The sequence below is a fragment of the Notolepis coatsorum genome (genome assembly GCF_963971535.1).
Source record: "Notolepis coatsorum genome assembly, chromosome: 9".
Classification (NCBI taxonomy): Eukaryota; Metazoa; Chordata; class Actinopteri; order Aulopiformes; family Paralepididae; genus Notolepis; species Notolepis coatsorum.
In genome coordinates this window covers 151,537,118-151,556,710 of record NC_140173.1, presented here as the reverse complement: position 1 = coordinate 151,556,710, position 19,593 = coordinate 151,537,118, and the positions used below count along the sequence as shown (strand labels likewise).

Below are 19,593 nucleotides of genomic sequence, written 5' to 3'. Positions count from 1 at the left end.
TGTACAGTTTCCCCCACCCGCCCACCCAACCACCTCCAAATGTACAGTTTCTACGTCAAATGTATATACACTCTTTTTTTTTTTAGACTATTTTTGTATCACAAACGGTACTGTATTTGTAAATCTGGTATGTCATAAATGTATAGATGTAGCAGTACTGTATCTGTGAATGAATGAATGAATGAAAACTTTATTTAACATTGCAGAATGGGTACAATACAGTACGGCTCAATACACACTATGTCGTGTATGTCATATATGTTATGAATAAAAAATGGGGGACCCTGATGTAAACAAGATGAAAGTATTTATCTGGTCTGCATTCCCTTAACAATTGTGTGTATTGAGCTGTACTGTACTGTATTGTACCCATTCTGCAATCTGTTATTAAAGTTTTCAATCAATTTTCAACGTTATATATTGTACCTGTTGCATTTCCTGCTATGTCCAGCAGGTTGTGCAAGTTTACCAATTTGGTTTATAGACCTACAAATGTATGTTATAGGCTACTGTGTTCTGGTACATTGTGTTGGCAAGTAGAGATTGTAAAATAGTACATGTATTTTTTATAAATACTGTGTCATTGAGACATTATAAAAAGAGCAGTCTTGTAGCTATCTGCTGAGGTATGCAAGATGTGCAGTGACCAGAAAACTACAGTTATTGTATTTGATGTGTCTTCTGTAGGAAGTAAATAGTCGACAGCAGTCTCTTCAATCTCTGACCAATTGAGAACCGTTACACGTGGGTAAAATGGCTGAACAGCAGGAGGGTGTTGTGTTGGACAAGGACCAGTTCTGCTGTTCTATCTGTCTGGACCTTCTGACGGAACCAGTCACGGTCTCCTGTGGACACAGTTACTGCAGCAGCTGTATTGGAGATAGCTGGGACCAGGATGAGAAGAAGGGAGTCTACAGCTGTCCCCAGTGCAGACAGCGCTTCAATCAAAGGCCCGCACTGAAGAAAAACACCATGCTGGCGGAGGTGGGTGGCTTGATGAGCAGGTTGGCACCTTGCATGGCTCTGCCGTCGGTGTGTGAATGTGTGAGTGAATGGTCAAATGTGAGGAACAAATTGTAAAGCGCTTTGGATAAAAGCACTATATAAATGCACCAGTTTAAGAGGGGAACAGATGACCTATGGCCCAAAACTGGGGGAGGGGTCTCAGTGTCTTTACTAAAAGGTTTGTTTTAAAATGGTTTTTTAAAAGTTCAAAAAAGGTGTTTTCTTCCTGTGCAGTATATTGAGCTTTTTGTTCTATGAACATTTTAAACATAAGGGCATTTTTGAATGTGCGATAATAACAATGCTAACCATACGAATCCTCATTTCTACTATGGATGTGTCAATCATCAATGAATTAATTAACAAGGCACAGAAAGGTCTTGCTATGCCCCTGTATACATAGTGTTCCTACACATTTCCGAACTTTTCTCCAGGCCTACATTTCTTTGATTGAATTTAAAGTTTTTGGTCCGTGTGCAATATGAAGTAACTTATGCTAATAGTCGACTCATTAACAAATATCTCTGATGGTCAGTTTTGCGTATCGGTACTGAACCCCCCCTCCCCCCATGTACATGAAGAGAGACAGAAACACATGTAATTTCTCATTGCAGATGTATTGTTTTCCTTGTTTTGTGGTCATCAGTGACTGAGCCGTCCTCCTTCTGTCCTCCTAGGTGGTGGAGCAGCTGAAGAGGACAGGGGGCCAGCAGGCTTCTGCCTCTGCTGCTCTGACCTACGCCGGACCAGGAGACGTGGCCTGTGATTTCTGCACTGGAACCAGACGCCACAAGGCCCTCATGTCTTGCCTGGTGTGTCTGGCTTCTTTCTGCGAGACCCACCTCCAACCTCACCACAGTATCCCCGTGTTGAAGAAGCACAAGCTGGTCAAAGCCACGGCCCGACTGCAGGACACGATGTGTTCTAGTCACAACATGCTGCTGCAGGTCTACTGTCGTACGGACCAGCAGTGTATCTGTTATCTGTGCACCATGGATGAACATAAAGGCCACGACACGGTGTCGGCTGCAGCAGAGAGGACTGAGGAACAGGTAGGACCAGAACATCTACTTCATGACGAAGATCACATTTAAAGAATGAGAAGGGTCCACAATGAACAAAGGTGTTTAATTAGATCATCACGAAACACAAGTGAAACAAGGTAATGATTACTGAGGAAAATAGACTAAAGAACATCTGAGTCAGAGATTTTATTTGCCATGTATGGACAAATCCACATTGGAATACAGGTACAGAGCAAACACTGTCTACGACTAATCCAATACAGGAGCAGAGTAGAAACGGTACAGAAAAAAAATAGACAGTATAAAAGGACAAATGCTAAGGTTGATATCAACATCCCCTAAAAGTGCATATAGTTCAAGTTCTTTAATAGTTGTCATACAGAAGTACAGAATACTTTCATACAAAATGCTTCTTACTGTTACGCTCCAGAGACTGTGCTAGACAAGATAGTATCAAATAACATAATAACATAATATAGCATGAATTTAGAAGAAGAAAATGAGGTCACAGTGTTCGGTATAGACATATGTACAATGTTCTGAGTTACCATATAATATACAATACACAATACTATGCAGTGTACTAATGTACAGTACTATCTAGTGCAAAGCAGAAATGGGATGAGGTACAATTTTAGGTACAATTTACAGTAAGGTGTACGAGTTGTAGTGCAATCCTTCATCCATAAATATAAAGTGTGGGGAGTGGGTGCTACAGTGTGTTTGTTTAAAGTGGGTGTGTGCTATAAGTGTGTGGAGTGGGTGCTACAGTGTGTTTGTTTAAAGTGAGTGTGTGCGTGTGGATGTGTGTGCTATGTGCGTTTGGTGGTTGTTGTTGTGTAGTGTTCATTCATTGTTCGTTTAGCAGCCTGATGGCCTGGGGATAGAAGCTTCTTCTGAGTCTTTCTGTGCTCGCCTTGAGACTCCTGTATCGCTTGCCTGACCGCAGCAGTTCAAAGAGGCAGTTGTTCGGGTGACTGGAGTCTTTAATGATTCTCTTAGCCTTGCCCTTGCAACGCTTGTAGTAAATGTTCTGGAGGGTGGGGAGCCCCCCTCCAATTGTGCGTTCGGCTGAACGTGTCACTCTTTGTAGTCTGCTACGGTCTTGTGCAGTGCTATTCCCAAACCAGGAGGTGATGTTGCCGGTCAGGATGCTCTCTATTGTACATGAGTAGAAGTTCTTAAGGATCTTCTGGCTGACTTGGAACTTCCTTAGGCGCCTGAGGAAGTAGAGGCGTTGTCGTGCCTTCTTCACAACACTGTTAATGTGTGTGGTCCATGTCAAGTCCTCGGATATGTAGGCTCCGAGGTACTTAAAGCTGTTGACTCTCTCAACCGGTGCCCCGTCGATGCTGAGGGGGCTGTAGTCCTTGACCCCCGACCTCCTGAAGTCCACAATCATCTCCTTTGTTTTGCTGACGTTCAGGGAGAGGCTGTTTTCCTGGCACCATCCCGCCAGGACCTTGACCTCTTCCAGGTAGGCCCTCTCGTCGTTGGCAGAGATCAGGCCCACCACCACTGTGTCGTCAGCAAATTTGACGATTGTATTGCTACTCCGCTGAGCCACACAGTCGTGTGTGTACAGGGAGTAGAGGAGGGGACTCAGAACACAGCCCTGGGGGGCCCCTATGTTGAGGGTGATGGATGAGGAGGTGCAGTTGCCTGCTCTCACCACCTGGGGTCTGCCAGTCAGGAAGTCCAAGACCCACTGGCAGAGGTCATAGCCCAAGCCCAGGTCCCTGAGCTTGGCTATGAGTATGGAGGGGACTATGGTATTGAATGCTGAGCTGTAGTCGATGAACAGCATTCTCACATAGTTCCCCTGCCTCTTGTCCAGGTGTGATGCTGCTGTGTGCAGCACATGGGATATGGCGTCCTCCGTGGACCTGTTGGGGCGGTATGCAAATTGCAGGGGGTCCATGTTGATGGGGAGGGAGGAGCAGATGTAGCCCTTTACTAGCTTCTCAAAGCACTTCATGGCTATGGAGGTGAGAGCTACAGGGCGGTAGTCGTTGAGGCAAGCAGGCTTGGATTTTTTGGGTACAGGGATAATAGTGGACTTCTTCAGGCAGGTGGGGATGACAGCCTGTTCTAAGGACAGGTTAAATATGTCAGTGAATACTGGGGCCAGTTGGTCGGCACAGACTTTTAGGACGCGGCCGGGGATGCCGTCTGGACCTGCTGCCTTCCTGATATTCACTTTTTTAACATAGTAAAGTGCATAATGCATAGGGGCACAATTTACAGTAAAAGTGCATATAATCAAAGTGTGTGATGCACAGACACACAGAAACAGCACTTCCACAACCTGACTAATAACACACCAAAATAAAATAGGATAATATACAAATCTAGCCTTTGGAGGAAGCTCTTAGTAAACCCAGAGGTAGAACATTGATTGATTGAAAACTTTATTAACAGATTGCAGAATGGGTACAGTACAGTACAGCTCAATACATAAAATTTTTAAGGGGATGCAGACCAGAGAAAGACTTTCGTCTTGTTTACATCAGGGTCCCCCATTTTCAATTCATCATAACATATATGACATACACGACATACAGATAGACAGTACTGCTACATCTATACATTTATGACATACCAGATTTGCAAATACAGTACTGTTTGTGATACAAGAAGAGTCCAGAAAAGAGAGTATATACATTTGACGTAGAAACTGTACATTGGAGGAGGTTGGGTAGGTGGGGCGGGGGGGTGGGGTGGGGTGGGGGGGGGGACTGTACATTGGAGGAGGTTGGGTAGGTTGGGTGGGGGGGGGACAGTACAATTGTACAAGCAAAACTGTAGATTGGAATATTGACGAAACCATACTTGGTAATTTACTGTACATTGGAGGGGGTTGGGTTAGGTGATAGACAGATAGGTTAGGTGATATGTGATAGAGCGGTAGCGTCTGCCCGACGGGAGGGGGACAAAGAGGCCTGCGGCATCATACTGCATAACCTAACGAGAGATGCAGGATGTTGCAATATGCTCTCAGTGCAGGCCTCCTCCCTTCCGGTCCAAAGATCAGCCTTCATGTTGACCTACTTCTAACGCAGTTATACAATAAAACATTCCCTTTTGCTCGGCATTCACAGGAGTCGGCACAAACAAAGTGCAATGGCCAAGCCTCACCCAGTGCGATCTCATCAACAGCCCAATTATTTTACTTGGCAACAGCTTTGGGCAATGATTATCATTTAGAAAATGTATATATAATATAAATTAGACATTTTGATTGATTGATTTTTATTTATCTCGAACCAACACACATAACTATCACAACAAATTTGATAAAAGCAAAAACAATATACAATATACATACATACATTAGGGATGGGTACCTTTCACATTTGAACCGATACCGGTACCTGTGAATCGATACCGGTACCCAACGGTACCTTTTTTCGGTACTTTAGTCTCAAGAAATTTTATTTACCTACCTCAGTCCTAAAAAAAAATCCAAACTTCAAATAACTACCATTTCGACAGTTTTCGGCTTGTCATTGCTTTGACTGCTTTGTTGTTGAATCAAGTCAAATCCTAGGTAAGCATATATTGTGCGTGTGAACGTTGACATGAAAAGAAAAAAGTAAAAAAAAAAAGAATTCTCACTTGATTCGATACTCGGTAGTACCGACGTGTTTCGGTTCGGTACCTCAAAAGTACCGAATTCGGTACCCATCCCTAACATACATGCATACATACATACATACATACATATATCTACATACATACACACATACATATACACACAAACACACCCACACATACAAATAAAAAGAAAGAAACCAAAACATAGAATTTGGTTCGAGAAGGGTAGAAAGAATTAGTGCTTATCTAGTCCTTACATCACACAATTGACAGATTCTTGCTCTCTATCTATAGTGAAAAAAGTTGTAGAACGCGCTCACCTCACTAGACTTGCCACTGGGTGCTGTAACCTCTGATATCATACATAACAATAGGGAAACAATGTCCAGGCACACACTCCAGGTTTTTCAAATTTATTGGCAGCCTGAAATAAATCATATCATGACGTTTCGGTGTGAACATATAGTAAATGATAAAAAAACGGAAAAAACTGAGAAGAAAAGAAAGCAGTATTTGCAAGGAATAGAATATGTCATCATAATCGTAAGTAACAGTACTACTCTAGATTTTCCTCTTCCATGTATTTGTTTAAGAATGTTTGTTTATAACAGCTTTTAAATGTTCTAATATTTTTAGTACGTCTCATGCAGGCTGCTCCAAAGTGACACCCCACAGACCGAGATGCCCATTTGCTTCAAGGTCGTAGGGTGTTTTAGGAGCAGTTTCCCTCTTAACCCGTAGATACCATCTCTGCCTGTGAACATGTACTGAATGTTACTAGGCACTGTATTATTGATTACTTTAAACATAATTTGCGCTGTTTTGAATTTAACCAGGTCAGTGAATTTCAAAGTTTGATTCTTTAAAAACAGAAGGTTAGTGTGAGGGAGTGAGGAGTTCATTTTGTGATGTGAACAGCGTGGCCAAAGGCCGCCAGCACGTCTCTTGTTTTCCAGTAACCAGCTAGTGTTACTCAGTTGTGTTTTGAGAAATCATGACATGACTGGTTGGGCAGTCAGAGTAAACGCTAGCGTTTTCTATTGGAAGCAACTTGTGTAGCTAAAGGCACATCAATCCCAATGAAAACCACAAACTGCAAGAAAGCACTTGTGACTCACAGACCTCCTGAACAGACCACAAGAGACGATATAAAACATATGTATACATCAGGGTTTCCGTTAGAATTTTTTTTTGCCGGTCTCCGTGACCTGCAAGATTTCAATCTACCGGACAAATGAGATTAATTCCGGTCATAGTTTATTGAGCTTTAAAACAATTGATAGGCAGGCTATATAAAGAATGTCATCCTCAAGGCATGTAGATTTATAATATTATTACTTAAAACGAGGCTACTTTTGCGTATACAGTCATTAATATATTCCAAATAAAATAAGTCCCTCGATACTCCGTGCTGCTGCTGACTTGAAATAAAATAGACCGCGTATGTGGGCAGTCGGTCCGACACTAAACAGCAGTCTGTTATAATCACATTTTTATGAGCTAACGAATTCCGTTATATTGGACATTTGTATTAATTATATCAAGCGAAGAACTGAGAAATTTTGCAGAGAGAGACGGCAACATTATCGTGGGTTTGCGTGATGTATATCTCCACCTCCCAACGACTTGGTGCTGGTCATAATGTCCGGTGAAAACAACTCCCTCCAAGCACAACTTGACCACCCGAACCGTACCAAAACAGGCCAAAATTAAATAGCCCATGCGACGAACGATTCATTACATTCGTTTCATCGTTGCTCCACCAAGCAGCCGGTCCAACAATGAAAGCTGTTATCAGCGCGAGCCGGCCGCAGTTAGTTTGCAAGAAGCATCCAGCTGCAGACCCGCAGAGCAGCTTTCCAGGTCTGGGGACCGCACTGTGCCAGCAAAGCTGGTGGGTTCTGTGGGTCTGCAGCTGCATGCCTTCCGCAAATCCAGCAGCAAGCTCTCGCTGAGCGAAGCAACGACAACAAACGCAATGATTGTTTCATTCATCGCATAGGCCACCCAACTCCAGCCCATCCAAATACAATTCAAATAATCAAACTGTGCCCAGAGGGAACTATTTTCACCGGACACTATGACCGGAGAGATTAAATATGTCGGACTTCAACAGATTTTGCCGGTCAAATACCGGTAATTACCGGCTAACGGAAACGCTGGTATACATGCCATACCTCCTTCACTCATTGGGGGGACATATTTATTCCCAATTATATAGCATGTCGCGGACATAATGTGCTCCAACGAGCACCCATTCTAGTTTGTTACTGTTTTCTCTCATCCGCCAAGATGCAATTACCTCTCATGGCCACAGGGTGCCAATCTTACACTATAGATAAAGCTGTCTCTAGTGTAGCTTTAAATGAAGTCCCTAACTAAAACTCTTTTTCCTATGTTGATTTGTTACAGAAACAGCTGGGGGGGAGTCTTCTCAAAGTCCAGGAGATAGTCCAGGAGAGAGAGAAGGAGCTGAAAGCACTCAGACTGGCTGTGGAGACACTGAAGGTGAGGTCATATTAGGGCTGGGCGATATGGAAAAAAAGCATATCGCGATAACGATATGATAATGTTATCATATTTCTCGATATCGATAATTATCGAATTGTTATAAGTATTAATTTTTTAAATATTTTTTTAAATTTTTTAACAGATGTATGTTTATTTTGCAGCAATTCTTTGTCATTGCCGCCATCCTTAGTGTTACATCGCCTCACACTCCAGTTCTCGGGCTGCAGCTGGTTTAAAAGCTAAAGTAAACCGGCTTCTCTGCTGGCTGTGGCTCCAGGGGAGTTGAACAGTTCTGGCTCTGCTAGTTTATTTTTGATCTTTTGGCGCTTTTTTGGTGGACAAACCACCACAAACCACATGTGCACCGTGACTCGTGACTGGAGTCTAGTTCTGCTAGCACACATAGCCTACTGTGTACAGACGGTTTCAAACTGTATTTTAAATTAGAAAGCAAACAAAAGCGTAACAGTAACAGTAAGAAGCATTTTGTATAAAAGTATTCTGTACTTCTGTATGACAACTATTAAAGAAACTTGGAACTTGGAAATAAATGGACAAGAGAAAAATAAATCTCAATTTGGTCAGTATTGTCATTTGGACAAGCAAAGCCATTACTTTAAGTTGCAGGCAAGAAAGACAAGTCTGTCCACTGTCTCTGGTTTTAAAACTGCCCTGTTGCAGGTCACAAAAAATATATATAAAAAAAAAAAAAAATTATTCGATATCGATTATTAAAATATATCGTGATATTTATCGTTATATCGCCCAGCCCTAGGTCATATGAAACTGGACTTTGCTACATCGTCATGCAGCGAACACACACATGCGAGATGGGTGACACATCCTGTAGGACACGCATGCATTTTTTTCATCTGGTAATCTGAAGGTTCCCGGTTCGATCCCAGCTCTTCCTGGAAGCATGCCGAAGTGTCCTTCAGCAAGACACAATGGGCCTCATTTACGAAGCGATATAAGAACATATTTAGTTCTTAACACTTTGATCGCCATGGTTAAAATTCATAATTTACCATCCCTCGCCATCTCTATTTGTCTATGGAGAAGTTCCCCTTCTTTGCAGGGCTATAACTTTTTAAATTGTATTGCTAAATTGACATTATCATGGCCCATTCAAGGTCCTATATATATTGTTCAGTGTGTAGCAACGTTATACTTTTTCATTCACATATTCATACTAAAATACGGTCTAAAGTATAAGTATGTTTTTATCGTTTTCTGCAGCTTTCTTCAGAATGTGATTTATAGCCCCAAATGCATTCTATGCATGATGAAATACAGTTTGATAGCGATCTGTGCCAGATAAAAAATTTCAACTGGAGGTACTTCTAGAAGTTACTACGTATCATCTTATCTTGACCGGATGGGCGGGGGGTCGTTTATAATTCCGTGGGCAGCGTTAGATGATTCATCCAGTGTGGGTCATATGATCATCATAGCAGTTTAATAATAATGCAGGACCTGTTGCAGAGGTCTTTATTCGGCATGCAACGACACTCAATGTTTTAGTGGTACACACAGCGGTTAGTTTAGCACACACACCGGAACACACACGCATGCATTGTCTCTTTAGGATCGCAGATGCGATTTGTCTCTGCGATTAACCCATCCCGTCGTCCTTCCCCCCCAAGGGCAGCCGGGAGCAGACAGGCGTCAACGTGAGCCGCGCCAGGGGACCAATCCAAGTGCTCCTGTCCGTCTTCGTCAAGGACGCCACAGCGTTAGCGATCTGTTGTTGTGCATGTTTTTCCATTGGGTTTATCTTATCGGGGGTGAAACCCTTGCGAGCACGGGGAGAACATGCAAACTCCACACAGAAAGGCCTGGGAGATACCCCACCTGGGTACCTGGCATCATGGAAACCTGGCCCCCAAGCGGGAATCGAACCCTGGACCTTCTTGCTGTGAGGCAACAGTGTTAACCACTACACCACCGTGCCGCCATATCGAACACGGTAATACTACACGCTAAAACTCACCCCAGTCTCCTCGGGTCGTTGGGCGATCAGCGTGGAGTAGACAGTTTTCGATTATGGGATGTTGATCCTGATGAACCATTTCCAGGTTGTATAATACTATATACGTCCAAATAACGTTGTTTATTGAGTTAGGGCGAGCGATTGATTATCCAGTGTGTGGAGATAGAGTCAGGCTAACGATCGCGAGTGCCCGGACGACATATGGATGAGCACTTCCTGTTTGACGAGTCATTTCCTGTTGGCGATCTGCCGATCGGCCACCAGATGGCGCTCTTGAACAGCTAGAGAGTTGAGTGGAGCTTTGCAGTATATCTCAGGGCCCCGGAGGGGAAATATGATTTCGATCACAGATTTTTGAAATATTGATATCAAAGACGCGTTACGGCGTCTTCGGCAGAATGAGCATGGCTAGGAATGACGTCTAAACACGTCATCGGCGATTAAAGTGTTAACTAGCATTTATTTTTATTTTTTTTACTTTTTTACTTTTTTTATTAACATTTATAGACGAACAACACTTACACCATATCTACAATGACATCAACAACACAACAGTACATCCACATGGGCCCCTTGAATTCGGCCGCGCTCAGCCTCCCAGACCTCCATGAGAGGGACCCCCCCTCCCGCCATCCACCCCCAGAAACAGGGCTCCCCCACATCCCAGGGCCGTCTCACGCGTGGCAGAGTATTCAGCGACACGGGTACCTTGAATTTGATTGGGCCAGGGCCAGGAGAGGGGCGAGGGGTGGTACTCCCCCCCCCCCCCCCCCCACCCCACCGAGCCAAGCCCAGCCCGCTACCTCCCATGCCACCCAGCACCCCACCCCACGGCCGACGACCCCACAACATCCAAGACCCCACTCTCCCGGGCCAAACCGCGGAAACGATGGTCCCCCCCTGAGTTAAGCCCATAGGAGCCCCCCATATCCCAGGCCGATGCGCGCGCCGCCGGGCCCCCAGCGACACGGGTCCCTTGAATCAATTGGGCCAGGCCCAGTAGAGGAAAGGATGGGGGACTCCCCCCCCCCACCGAGCCAAGCCTGCTATTTCCCATGCCACGAGAGCCCCACCCCACGCCCACCGACCCCCCCCAACACACAGGACCCCGCCTGGCAAAGCCCAGCCGCTCTGATCCCCCTGAGAGAAACCCCTCCCTCCCGCCCTCCTCCCCGAGAAACAGAACACCCCCATATCCTGGTCCACCATGCGCGGAGGCGAGCACCCAGAGCTCCCACCCGCCCCCGCCCGACCACCAGGCCCCCGGCCCACGAGAACCCCAAGCCCAGGCCCGCAGAAGGCCAAAGCACCACGCCTCAATGACCCCCCGCGACCCCAAGCCCGGTGCCCCCCGGCCCGGTGACCAGACCGCCCAGGCCACGGCGTCCGAGGACCCCTGGAAACCCCACCCCCCACACACCAATCCCACAACACGCAAGGCCCCCCCTCCCCCGGGTCGAACCGCCGGAACGATGCCCCCCCCCCTGACCCCCCCCCCACGGAACCCCGCCTGCCCACCTCTGTACCTCCCATGTCACCGACATCACCGCACATATTTATGAAAAAATAAACTAACAACACAATAAGAAAAAATGAACTGAACATAAATTGTTATATGGTTAGCACTCTTTCCCCGATTGGCGGTTTGGGGGGGGATCAGCCCTCCCACTGGAGAAGCCCCCCCCCCCCCCAGAGATGGAGATACCCCCCAAAGGAGATTCTCCAAGCCTCTCTTCATGTCCAACATTTTGAATTCTTGTCCTTCATATTTGTCCATGTTCACATTTAAAGCAACTGCTATTCTAACATAACTCAGAAGAAAATAATATAAAAGAAGACTAAAGACAATATGGCGCTTCCCAGGTAATTCTTTTTAACCCCGTTTAACCCCCGTTGGCGGGTTGGAGGGGTAAGGCTCTCCTATGCCAAATACAACGCAGTTCGGTTTCCGGGTTCCTCTGATTGGCCACGACGCCCACGTGACCCCGCGCTAGCACGCCCCTTATCCACGCCTGCCGTTACGCCGCGCCAAGCTCCTCTGTGTGTTGCAGCGCGCGGCACAGCGGCAGAGGTCCCTGTGTGTTCTCGCTTCCTCAATTTATACGCATGGAAGTATTGACTACGCCGTAAGGAATCATTAAAAAAATATACCGTTAACTGGAATATGTTGTTTCTTTACACATATGTTGGATTATGTAATTGGTTTGTCATGACAAACCAGCTGGTGCCACTAGCAACGTCGCGGCGATGTCCGTAGTTTGATGTGCAATTGTGTTGTGGTCATCATTTGTCTCCGACTCGTTGAGTCATAATAATAACCTTTTCGGGCGAAACTGGCAGAGACCTTTTTATCCCACTTTCTCCGCTATTAAAGCTGTAATTATTGACTGTGATGTTCGCTTCTAATGCAGGACATTGTATTGACTCCGCCGCCGACATTAACAGCGTTCACCCTGATGTAAAGTAGCGATTTTATTGGTTTGTCATGACAAACCAATTACATAATCCAACATATGTGTAAAGAAACAACATATTCCAGTTAACGGTATATTTTTTTAATGATTCGTTACGGCGTAGTCAATACTTCCATGCGTATAAATTGAGGAAGCGAGAACACACAGGGACCTCTGCCGCTGTGCCGCGCGCTGCAACACACAGAGGAGCTTGGCGCGGCGTAACGGCAGGCGTGGATAAGGGGCGTGCTAGCGCGGGGTCACGTGGGCGTCGTGGCCAATCAGAGGAACCCGGAAACCGAACTGCGTTGTATTTGGCATAGACGCCTCCTGGAGAGGGCCCCTCCTATAACGACGTAGATATCCCCAATGGGGATTCTCCAATGTCCCTATTATTATCCAACATTTTATTTGAATTTTTATCTTTCATATGTTGGTACATTTCCAGAGCTCCCGGTCCGGTCTCCGAATGTGATTCCCCATGTGATTCCCCATGTTCCCTGTCATCTTGTTTGTGTGTCATGTGTGCTAGTGTCTACCGTTTAGTCTAGTACGTGTTATTTGTATTATATGTCCCGAATCAAGTCCCAACCTCCCCAACTAATGCGTTTACCTTGTCTGTATTCCCAGTGGTCTGTGTGTTATCTGCAGTGTGTCTCGAACCATAACCTCCATTCTAGGGCTGTCTTAAATACTTCGAAGCTTCGTTCGATGGCACAAGCTTCGAGCATTAAAAAAATTATCAAAGTAAAAAAATATATAATAATAATAATAAAAAAAATTTAATACTTTTTATTTATTTTTTTGCCTCCAAAATCTTGCGCCTCCATTCCAATGAAACGAAAGTAAGCGGCGCCTTCCCGCCTCCATTCCAATGAAACGGAAGTAAGCGGCGCCTCGACTCCACCTCTCTACAACAAGCACGTGGAGATTATCTGTGTTGAAAACATGTGCAGCAGACATGTCGACGAAGAAGCGAAGCAATGCCGTTTGTTATTTAAGACTATGTCGGACAGATTTGTGTTCATTGTGCTGCTTTTTTAAAGTGTCCCGACCCATATAAAAATATGTCTTAATAAAACGTGCTTAATTAAGTCGAATTCTGCCTTTGTCTCTATCAACTACATATAAATATTTATATAATTGTTTGCTTGATAGACGAAGGTTGCAACATAATTATGTAATGTCATGTTGTTGGCTGTGAGAGCAGCCCCACTGCACCCAGGCAGCGCAGCCGAGTGAAACCTTGTTGGCTGCGTCAGTCACGAAAGGGGCTACTTAATTAATTAATCCAATCCACTTTATTTATAGAGCACATTTAAAAACAACAAAGTTTACCAAGTGCTGTACAAGTCCCACAACAACATAAGATAAAAACAAAAAAAATATATATATTAAAAAAAAATATAATTTTTTTTTCTCGAAGCTTCGAATTAAAATCGAAGCTCGGCCCCGAAGCTTCGATTGCCAAAAAAAGCTTCGAAGGTCAGCCCTACTCCATTCACTATCAAATAATATGCTTAGTTGTGCGTCATGTGTGTTTGTGTCTACAGTTTAGTCTAGTACGTGTTATTTGTATTATATGTCCCGAATCAAGTCCCAATTTCCCCATCTAATGTGTTTACCCGGTCTGTATTCCCAGTGGTCTGTGTGTTGTCTGCAGTGTGTCTCGAATCATAACCTCCATTCACTATCACATTATATTCACTATCACATTATATGCATATGTGGTATTGAATCTTGGTCGGTGTGTATGACCTCAGTGCTCGAGTCCTGCTTGGTGTGTGAAACCTCGTTATTCAAGTTCTGGCTGGTCCGGTTGATCTCGGTGCTCGGATCTCGGTTGGTGTGTGTGGCCCAGGCGACCTCCGCGCCTGCATCTCGTGTGCGGATGGTCCGGCCGACCTCGGTGTCCGAGTCCTGGTTGATCCGGTTGTATCCAGCGTCCCTCCCCTGGGGGCTGTCCGTTTCACCTCTCCCAAACCAGCTTGTATCACTTGCTGCATCATATTCATCGTGTTAATTTCCATGTTAGCTTGCAGCTCCTTCTCCAGCCAGACCTCGCAGCGGTCCAACACCACGTTAGCTTGTATCCCTTGCTGCATCATATTCATTGTGTTAACTTCCATGTTAGCTTGCAGCTCCTTCTCCAGCCAGACCTTGCTGCGGTCCAACACCACGTTAGCTTGTATCCCTTGCTGCGTCGTATTCATCGTGTTAATTTCCATGTTAGCTTGCAGCTCCTTCTCCAGCCAGACCTCGCAGCGGTCCAACACCACGTTAGCTTGTATCCCTTGCTGCGTCGCATTCATCGTGTTAACCTCCATGTTAGCCTGCAGCTCCTCCAGCCAGGCCTGCGTGCTAGCTTGGATAGCCCGGATAGCCCGTGTGTTAGCTTTGATAGCTTGGTTAGCTAACTCAATAGCCCGTGTGCTAGCCCGCATGTCCTGGGCGATCTGCATTTTAACTTGGATGTCAGTCTGTATGCTAGCTGCCCACTGCGTCATGCTAGTCTGAATCATTCACTTTTTATTTCGCTTTGAATTGTTTTACTTCCTTTTCTTGATATTCACCGACCGTGTGGCTGCTCACCAGAACGTCGCAAACCGGAAGTCCTTATTTTGTTCTTACCTGGGCTTCAGCAATGTTTTCTATTTTTGCTTTTCTCTTAGGCAAGACCAAATTCTAAGAGTGTTCGAGAGCACTCTTACCGAGATAAGAAACTCGTACCCAGATAAAACATTTATTTAAAAGCCTACCATTGGTCAATTGCTCCCAAATATGACTTTAAAATCCCAGTGTGTTGAGATAACAGTCGGTTAAGCAAAAATATAAGAAAAATAATGAGAGTATTGGTGAATGAGGCCCAATGTGCCCAGAGATGGTGTAGTGGTTAGGACCCTACTCTGGAACCACATGTACCCCTGTTAGCCTGCGATCCAATCCTGCCAGAGCCTTCTTTCCTGTATCTGCCCTATTCTGCATCCCTCTCCACCATCTTACTGTCTACATAAAGAAAACATACTCTCTTAATAATAATAAATAATGGTTTTAATAAAGAAAAAGACACTGACGGAACCAACAAGCAGGTTAGCGCCTTGCATGTTAACCTCAGCCTTCGGTGTGTGTGTGTGTGTGATTGAATACTTTATTGACACAACAGTAGGACAACATTTTAACTAACTAACGCTGGTCAAATGGATAAAACACAATAAAGCCGTGGCTTGTTTCCATTGTGGTCCATTTACATGGAACATAAAAAGGCACAAAAACACGAATGGACATGTACACAGACAGGACACCCTAAAAGTAAGTACAAAAAGAGATAAAAACTAGTGCTGTCAGGCGATTAAAAAAATGTATCTAATTAATTACAGGATTGTAATTAATTAATCTAATTAATCGCATTTTAATCGCATAACAACTTTAGGCCTGTTATTCTATATTCTATAATCAAATTTCAAATTGCATGTGTCCGGATGGCAGAATTCAGTACTGTATCATCTTCCATTTATTCATTTGCTTAGATTTTTCAGGTCTGGTCAATTTGAGCATGATGTTATTCAGTCAAAGATAAAAAGAAATTAATTGATATTCTCATTTGGTTCATTACAATTTCCTCAAGCCTCGTAACAGACACAGTATTTCTGACACTGGGAATACATTCCCTGAGATCCATAGATGTCCCTAGAATCAGATACCAAGAACATGCAAATGGACCATATTAAAAAAAAGTCTGTAAATGTGTATTCTACGTTCTTATGGAATGAATGAGATAAAAAAATATATATATTAAAAAAAGAACGAAAAAAAATGATTAGCTTTTTTCTGTATGAGCCCCTGAGAATGTGCTTCATACTGTAATAAATAAAAGAAAATAAGTAAAAAGTATGCAGAATAAAGTAGTGTTCAGTCAATATACATATACAATACAGAGTCAAATTAGTAACAGTGAGGTACAACGCAGAAATGGAATGAGGTACAAAACTTAGGGTAAGGTGCAATGAGGTATGAATGAGTGCAAATCTCTTTGAATGTGAGGCACAAGTTGTTTAGTTTAGTTTATTCGGATCCCCATTAGCCATTGCCACAGGCATAGGCTACTATTACTGGGGTCCACACAAATCAATACAATACTCAATACAATACAATCAATACAATACAATAAAACAATACAATACACCTCAATAACACATACAAATATTATATAATAAAATATCTAAGTTCACCAATCACACATACCCATCTACTCTCATGTTTCAAGACATATATGTTCACTTAAAGTACAACAATACATCTCAATACAACATACAAATATATTAAAATTAGGGATGTCCGATATTATCGGCCTACCGATATTGGCATAAAAATGTGATATCGGAAAATATCGGTATCGGTTTTCAAATATATATATATATATTTTTTTACATTTATTTAACCTTTATTTACCCAGGCAAGCATTTATTGTCAAAGTATGCATAATGTTGTGTTAATTACACGACAAGAGATATGTAATGTTAATTACCTGAAATTATTCAGTTTTTTGAGGGGGGAAACTCTGCATATATCGGTATCGGTTGGTATCGGTATCGGAAATTAAGAGTTGGACAATATCGGTATATCGGTATTGGTAAAAAAGCCAATATCGAGCATCCCTAATTAAAATCTAAGTTCACCAATCACACATACCCATCTTCTCAATCACCCACTATGTTTACTTAACTGACGGTACGATTCTTTCTTATATGATTTGTGTTTTTTAAATGTCTGTTTTTCTTCAACCCTAGTTAATGCAGATGGTAAGGTATTCCATGCAGTCATGGCTCTATACATCACAGTCCTTTTCATTGCATTTGTTCTTGGCATCTTTACAGTACATCTTTCCATTGACACATAGTTGTAAAGCTCTTTAGAAGAAAGTGCTATAAAAGTGCAGTCCATTCATGTCTTTGTGTCTTAACAGAGTTCAGCCCAGACAGCAGTGAAGGCCAGTGATAAGATCTTCTCTGAGATGATCCGCTCCATACAGACGAGGCGCAAGGAGGTGAAGGCCCTGATCGGAGCCCAGGAGAAGACTGCAGTCAGTCAGGCTGAAGGGCTCCTGAAGCAACTGGAACAGGAGCTAGAGGAGCTGAGGAGGAGAGGGGTGGAGCTGGAGCAGCTGGAGCACACTGACGACCACATCCATTTCATTCAGGTTCACTGGATGTTAATATATTCTATTCCTTTTATATTTAAACCATATAGATCTACTTTAAAATGTCTGTTTCTGCCCATGTACTATTTGCAGTAGTAAAGTCAATAGAAATGTATGGTGAATCACTAGTATCCCTGTGGTTTTACCAAAGAAATACTATGTATATAGTTATTTCTATAGTGATTCACTATAGTATTTCTACAGCCATTTGTACATCTGGAAAAAAAAGAAATACTAGTTTTACTGTAGGTGATTTTCGTATGATTCTGACTCTTTGTTTAATATAATTTATCTCTATCCAGGGTTTCCAGTCCTTCTCCAGTCCCAGCGTATCTCCAGACTTACCCAGTATCGCTGTCCATCCTCTACGTGACTTCAGGAATGTGAGTGATGCTGTTTCTGAGCTGAGAGACGAACTGACGGACATCCTGAAGGATACGTGGCCGAAGATATCAGCAGAAGGTGAGATGAATATATATATAGACTGTTGTAAAACATGAAGATATCAGTTGTTACCAAGTAAACAAATCATGGAACGTTAGCCACGTTAGTTAGCCAGCATCAGCCAGGTCCCGACGTTTGCTCTCAGAACGTTAGCCACGTTAAGTTAGCCAACATCAGCCAGGTCCCGTTAGCTCTCAGAGCGTTAGCCACGTTAGTTAGCCAGCATCAGCCAGGTCCCGACGTTAGCTCTCAGAACATTTGCCACGTTAGTTAGCTAGTTAGCCCGCACCATCCAGGTACTACTATAACGTTAGCTCCCAGTCCCAGAACGGTAGCTAGTTAGCCCGCACCATCCAGGTACTACTATAACGTTAGCTCCCAGTCCCAGAACGGTAGCTAGTTAGCCCGCACCATCCAGGTACTACTAACGTTAGCTCCCAGTCCCAGAACGGTAGCTAGTTAGCCCGCACCATCCAGGTACTACTAACGTTAGCTCCCAGTCCCAGAACCGTAGCTAGTTAGCCCGCACCATCCATGTACTACTAACGTTAGCTCCCAGTCCCAGAACGGTAGCCAGTTAGCCCTCACCATCCAGGTACTACTAACGTTAGCTCCCAGAACGGTAGCTAGTTAGCCCTCACCATCCAGGTACTACTATAACGTTAGCTCCCAGTCCCAGAACGGTAGCCAGTTAGCCCTCACCATCCAGGTACTACTAACGTTAGCTCCCAGTCCCAGAACGGTAGCTAGTTAGCCCGCACCATCCATGTACTACTAATGTTAGCTCCCAGTCCCAGAACGGTAGCCAGTTAGCCCGCACCATCCAGGTACTACTAACGTTAGCTCCCAGTCCCAGAACGGTAGCTAGTTACCCCGCACCATCCAAGTACTACTAACGTTAGCTCCCAGTCCCAGAACGGTAGCTAGTTAGCCTGCACCATCCAGGTACTACTAACGTTAGCTCCCAGTCCCAGAACGGTAGCTAGTTAGCCCGCACCATCCAGGTACTACTAACGTTAGCTCCCAGTCCCAGAACGGTAGCTAGTTACCCCGCACCATCCAGGTACTACTAACGTTAGCTCCCAGTCCCAGAACGGTAGCTAGTTAGCCTGCACCATCCAGGTACTACTAACGTTAGCTCCCAGTCCCAGAACGGTAGCTAGTTAGCCCGCACCATCCAGGTACTACTATAACGTTAGCTTCCAGTTCCAGAACGGTAGCTAGTTAGCCCGCACCATCCAGGTACTACAGTAGAAGCCCTTAGAAGTCAGGCATTTACTGCTACTCTGCCACTACTTCACCACTCTGATTTTGTGACTCCTATTGTTCTCGACCGGGCCAGATTTCACACCTCCACGGCTGGGGAGA

At 44.2% G+C, this 19,593-nt stretch overlaps 1 protein-coding gene across 1 annotated transcript in view; it reads left to right on the top strand.

The window, feature by feature from the left end:
• Positions 1 to 753: 753 nt before the first annotated feature.
• Positions 754 to 19,593, top strand: part of LOC311234825 (E3 ubiquitin/ISG15 ligase TRIM25-like) — a gene marked incomplete at both ends in the record, with an annotated part of 33,625 nt that continues 14,785 nt past the window's right edge. Inside the window, 5 exons of the mRNA XM_084322069.1 lie at positions 754 to 984; positions 1,683 to 2,057; positions 8,040 to 8,135; positions 17,548 to 17,781; positions 18,084 to 18,243. Coding sequence (XP_084178195.1) covers positions 754 to 984; positions 1,683 to 2,057; positions 8,040 to 8,135; positions 17,548 to 17,781; positions 18,084 to 18,243 — 1,096 coding nt within the window. The remainder of the gene's footprint in view (positions 985 to 1,682; positions 2,058 to 8,039; positions 8,136 to 17,547; positions 17,782 to 18,083; positions 18,244 to 19,593) is intronic.